Below are 6,455 nucleotides of genomic sequence, written 5' to 3' on the forward strand. Positions count from 1 at the left end.
GACAAAACGTCGGCAGACGTTTTTTGTTTATGTTAATGCATAGGGTAACAAAATGCTAATTTTATCACGACAACTCACAGATAATTTTATTGAAATAACGCTATATTTTATAAAAACAATCGAAATTAAATGCAAATTTTGTAAATAAATACTAATTTCACGAAAACTTATGTTAAAAATAAATTTTAATTGCACAAAAACAAAATTCTAACCAAATTTTACAATAAAATGACGTTTGTTATCAAGACAACGTTGTCTAAACAATTGTTTAGACAACACTGTCATAACGACGTTATAACGCTAATAAGTGCCGTCTGTACCTGCTAATTTTTTATCATGATAACAATTTGACGTTTAGCATAATAAATATTTGTCTAATATAGACATGGGGTTAGTTTTTTTAATATTGAATAATAAAATTAATAAAGTATTATAATAAAAGTAAATTTTATAAGTTTTCCTTTATATTTTAATATGAAAAGTGTTTTGTATTCTTAAATTTTTGCTACAGGGTGTTATTAGAATGTATTTATCTATTTTTAATTTTAAATTAACCCGTTACTAGATGCAGATATATGAAAGTGTTGGCTAAATATTAAAAATATCTAATTATGAAAGATTTTTTAAAATGTATCAAAAAACACAAATACAGAGATATTAAAATAATAAAATAATTTGCAATTATCAATGTATTTATTTAAAAACTTGAAACATTTTGAATTTGAAATGTCAAAACTTTGTGTTACTTTTAAAAATATCGTTAAAAAATTGAAAATTATTTATTTTGAGTTAAACATTTGCATTATTTTTAACTTTTTCTCTAGGTATATTCTTCTATATATTTTTAGATTTAGATTTTAGATTTTTTTAATAATATTTTTGACGTTCGCAAAAAAATTCGTAAGTCAAATTTTTTGCAAAAAAATTCTGTCAATATTTATTATTTTTTTTACAGAGTAGCCTTAGTTAGAATTTTAAACTACGAATTTTATAAGTTTTAGTTGAAAATTTATATGTATTTTAAATTTTTTTAATTGGATTTTTGACAGAAGTATATAATGAACTCTGACATATAAGTCAAATTTGTTTGTTACAAACAAATTCGGAATAAAATGAGTAAATATTTTTAATTTTTTTCAATAAAATTGTCATATTATAAATTGATTTCATTTTATACACAAAAAAACATTACTATTTACAATTTATTCTTAAATATTATTAACTTTTAATTAACTAAATTTTTAAATTTGTTAATAAAAAAATATTTTACGTATTTTTATAAAAAATATATATAATTTATTTAATCGAAAAAATATACGAATTATAAAAGAAGTTTTCTACAAACAAATTTATTATAAAAACGAGTGAAATGTTTCAAAGAAAAACCAAAATGGTTTAAATTTTTAAATAGTTTATATAAGAAAGTATTTCTCTAAATAAATTGTTTTTAATTTAAAATTTGTTAAAATATTTTCTAAATGGAAGCATATTTTGTAAATGATTTTTTCTATACAAATTATGATCAAGTTTTGTTCTTTGTCAGTTTCAAAGGAAAAATTTTATTTGAAACATTTTTAATATTTTCTCTAAAACTTTGAATTAGAAAAAGAAATAGTTTTAAACGGAGGAGCGAAGCACGAAACAATATTAAGTATATAATGACCAGGGCAAGGATTTCTATGCAAATGCATGTTTTTAGTTAGTAACTCAAAATAACTTTTAACTAGTTTTCTTTTCGAATCATAAAATTTGCTACGAAATGGCATCGATTTGTTGCTGCATATTTTGTTGTAAATGCATAAATTGCATATTTTGCCTTAAATTGCACATATTTTTCATATTTCGAACATTTTTATTGCATATTTTTTTAATTTTACTAAAAAAAATTTGGTATTTACATATTTTTTTTAATTTTGTTTAAATAAATATCAACAAATTTTGATTTACACAATAGTGCGGAAGGTATTTTTAGTTTCAGTTTAGTGTAAACTTCTGAGTCTGTCCATCTGTGTGTCCATTTAAAAATATATAACTTGAGGAAATTTTATTTTTACATCTCTCTTACTTCCATAATTCACTTAAAAACATTACTAAACGATAAAATTTGGAAGAAATAAAATTTACACAAAAACACATTTATTGACCAAATTTGATTAGAATTGCTATCAAGCTTTCTACTTTCAGAAATTAAATATATTTTATTTAAAATTGTTTCTTAGTCTTTTGATTTGTCATTCTCGAGGTCGTGTTTCCGTTAAAGTGATATTATAATATATAAAGCAATCCTTAAAATCAGTATATTTTTGTTGTCAAAAACTTGAGATCTGAATATCTATTAACTAGGGTTCTATAGTTAAAACGAAAAGTCGACTTTTCGAGTTTTCGACTTTTTGTATTTAGTTAAAAGTCGACTTTTCGACTTTTTGCATTTAGTTAAAAGTCTATTTTTCGACTTTTTGCATTTAGTTAAAAGTCGATTTTTCGACTTTATGTATTTTATAAATAGTCGACTCTTCGACTTTTTCCGACTTTTCGACTTTTTCCGACTTTTTTCGACTTTTTCCAACTTTTCGACTATATTTATTTTATAAAATGTCGACTTTTCGACTTTTTTCGACATTTTCCAACTTTTCGACTATATGTATTTTATAAATAGTCGACTCTTTCCGACTATTTTCGACTTTTCGACCTTTTTCGACTTTTTGACTATTTTCGACCTTTTTCGACTTATCGACTTTTTCCGAATTTTATAATTTTTCCGACATTTTTCGACTTTTTCCAACTTTTCGACTTTTTGTCTTTTTTCAACTTTTTGGAATTTTCGACTTTTTTTGACTTATTCCGACTTTTTGACTTTTTTCGACTTTTTACGACTTTTTTTAACAAAGTTGACTTTTCGACTTTTTTCACAGACGATAGTCGAGTTATATTTTGTTCCAAAAAAGTCGACTTCGACTTTTAGATTTTTTCGATAAAAGGTCGATTGTTCGATTATTCGAAAGTCGATTTATAGAACCCTACTATTAATATGTACCTCCCATATTATAAGTGCATATTTTTAGCTTTGATCCAGAGTTTAAAAATGTAGCATATGTTACAGAAAACCAATTCGTAAAAAATACAATTTTTTATATAAAGATAATCTGAATAAAGACAATTATTTTTTGGCTTTTTATTATTTATGCTTTTTTGTTATTTTTTACGAAAATTTTACTTATTTAATATTTATTTTTATTAAAAATTCTTTGATTTTTAAATAATTTTCTTGTACAATCGCAAACATTCGTTTCTTTAAATACAACTCTGCACTAATTACAGCAGACTAGCAGCGTGTAAACACGGCCATTCAAGTACATTTGACATGTGCGGCAAAAATGGAATTCTAGCAGTTTTGACACTTTTGACAGCCGAAAACTGCTAGACTTTCTTTTTCAATATCCGGTTCACGCAATTGGATTGTATTTTAATAAAGGTCTTGAAATTTTTTTAATTTTTATAGAAAATTTGTGAATTTTGTGAAAAAAGTGTAATGAATTTGTGTAAAGGAACGATTAAACTAGATGAAAACATAAAAAGTGTAAAATATTTAAGCTAAAAAACGAAGATGTCGATGATATTCGTGGAAGCTATGAAAGTGTTGAATTAATGACAAATTGTGAAGTTTACAAGAGGATGTAAACATTAGTTTAAAGAAAAATGTGTGCAAAACATGAAAAGAAACCAAACAAAATTCACAAATTTAATCATAAAAAATGTGTATGACTTAAAGAAATAAACGAAATGTGTTTATGAAAGATTGTTTATTTATTGTTGTTGTTGTTTTGTTCCTCCTCTGCAGTTAAAACACAATGGCTCCCAGAAAGGCTAAAGCTCAAAAAGAAGAAGTCCAAGTTTCTTTGGGCCCCCAAGTACGTGATGGTGAATTCGTTTTCGGCGTTGCTCACATCTATGCCAGTTTCAACGATACCTTCGTCCATGTTACCGATTTGTCTGGCCGTGAAACCATTGCCCGTGTCACTGGTGGCATGAAGGTAAAGGCTGATCGTGATGAAGCTTCTCCCTACGCCGCTATGTTGGCTGCTCAAGTAAGTCTGAACTTATTTATCAAATTAAAAGAAAATTATTTAATTAATTGTTGTTTTTTTCTTTTAGGATGTTGCTGAAAAGTGCAAAACTTTAGGCATCACTGCCTTGCACATCAAATTGCGTGCTACCGGTGGTAACAAGACCAAAACCCCTGGACCCGGTGCCCAATCTGCTCTCCGTGCTTTGGCCCGTTCTTCTATGAAGATTGGCCGCATTGAAGATGTTACTCCCATTCCCTCCGATTCTACCCGCAGAAAGGGTGGTCGTCGTGGTCGCCGTTTGTAAACATCTCACTTTTTCATTTATCGAAAAAGTTTTGTTTATATGGAATGTGGATGTGTTTTGTTGTATGTTGTTCTCTTGGGAGCAATGAAGACAAAGAAAAAAAGTTTTATTAATTTTTTTTAATAAGTGAACGTGAATAAAATTATAAATCCTAAAAAAAAACAACAAAATCAGAAGAAATGTGTACTTTTAAACAACAAAAGGAAAATAGTTATCATATTAAGTCAAATGCCCATTAGTATTTTAAGCTTTAGTTAAAGGAAAGTGTTATGAGATCGGGTGATTAGCATCATTTCCAGTTTCAAGATAGAAAAGCAGAAACGAAGTGTGACATTAAGGTAATTTGTTGTTTTGAATTAATATTGTAGATTTTATCTGAAAATACAGATGTTAAAGAAGTATTATTAACAGATTTGATAGAAGCTATTGAATGATTTTAAAATGAAATAGTTTGAAAGTAAATATTTCAAAATATTGTAGAGTTTGGAATAAAATTTTAGATTTCCATAAAATCAGGAATGAAATATTTGGAAATTCATTGTCATACTAGGAATAAAATTTACTTTAAAAATTTTGTTATAATCAAAATTTTTCCTAGTGAATATTAACAACATTCAGAGAAAACAACTTTTGTATTAAGAATTATTGTTTTATTATTTTGTAAGCCATAGTTCAACTCTATAAACCAAAGTATCTTTAAATATTTATTGAAATTACCATAAATTTTTTTTAGTTTATAAAATTGTATTATAATACATTCTGCTCATATCATGTTTATAATAATTTATAAGGAAACTCTTAATCCATATAATAGAATCGCATTTCCCGTAACATTGACAATTTTCACTTAAAATCGCGTAATTATTGAAAAAAGTTTTTCAAGCATTGAAATTAGTTTTGAAGGAAGGTGTATTTTACATCCGATCTGTGGATCGTTTTATACCCACCATCTTTTTGTTGTTATAACAGCTCAAACTATACAATTTGTAATCCGGGGGTTCTGTATTTAGGTCCAAGCCAAGAATTGGGCTACTTCTATAAATCCATTGAGCTAAGTGAAGTGGGGTTGGCTGGACAGTTGGTATCATGGGGACCCTCTCCACAAGCTAGACATATATTGGGTACGGCACGGTCTATGCGGAACCAGCAGGCGTTGAGCCTGATGTTCTATACCGATCACCGTTGTGCCAGAACAATTCTTGTTTTTCGCGGCAGGTTCTTCTCTATGGGAGGCCTCCAAGGACGACATTCATGCGGTAACCAGAAATCGCGGTATTGATGGCGTCTCTATGAATGTCGTTCAAAACTGCTGTATTCAAATTTCGATCCTGAAAAAAACTTCGTATGCTCTCTTCATAAACACAAAGGTCCTTCCTGCCTTGCATCGAGGGCAGCATTTTGGCAGCTTTGAATATTTCACCACTGGGTATCACTCATCGAATGAGAACACACTGGAGCAGCATAATTGACCACAAACCGGCCAATTGTTTTATAGGTAGCCAACAAGGTTTCTTTGTCCATTCCCTAAGTGCTGCCGACTAGCGCTTTGAGGACCTTGTTTCTACTTCGCAATCTGTGTGTAATTGCAGTGGCATGAGCTGAGGAAGTCAACATGCTGTCAAAGGTGATTCCCAAAATCTTTGTGTGATTCACAGTCGGTATTTGGTTTCCATCGATTACGATGCCTAGATTCAAGTTTACCCCCTTCGTTTAGGTGGTGAAAACTTTTCAACAACTACACCCACTAACTTTTCTGCTGGTTTTGGTATTGAAAAAGGAATATATTGGTCTATGTTTTCGCTTTGAACGCATACAAAAGGCTTCCGTAAACCAGTTTTTGCTTTCATAACCGGAGTACTAGAACTATTGTTTGTTTTTCAAAAGATATTAAATTTTCTAATGGAAACATATTATTATACATTCAGGGATTATATTATACAGGAAAGGGATTTTTAGTACTCTTTTGTTTTTACGGCATATTAAACCTAGAAATATGTTTATGATCGGATAGGGATGAAAATCTAAAAGAATGATTTTTTTTGTATTTTTTGTTTTTCAACTGGTACTTTTGAAACATTTAAATA

The 6,455-nt window shown here is 28.4% G+C and overlaps 1 protein-coding gene across 1 annotated transcript; it reads left to right on the forward strand.

Annotated features, from left to right (window-relative positions):
* Positions 1-3,329: 3,329 nt before the first annotated feature.
* LOC111677411 (40S ribosomal protein S14a) lies at positions 3,330-4,541 on the forward strand. Its single transcript, XM_023438527.2, has 3 exons — positions 3,330-3,472; positions 3,839-4,085; positions 4,153-4,541. The coding sequence occupies exons 2-3, from the start codon at positions 3,849-3,851 to the stop codon at positions 4,369-4,371; spliced, it is 456 nt and encodes a 151-aa protein (XP_023294295.1). The 5' UTR covers positions 3,330-3,472; positions 3,839-3,848; the 3' UTR covers positions 4,372-4,541.
* The last annotated feature ends 1,914 nt before the right edge of the window (positions 4,542-6,455 follow it).

This window comes from Lucilia cuprina, chromosome 3, assembly GCF_022045245.1.
Source record: "Lucilia cuprina isolate Lc7/37 chromosome 3, ASM2204524v1, whole genome shotgun sequence".
NCBI classification, from domain to species: domain Eukaryota; kingdom Metazoa; phylum Arthropoda; class Insecta; order Diptera; family Calliphoridae; genus Lucilia; species Lucilia cuprina.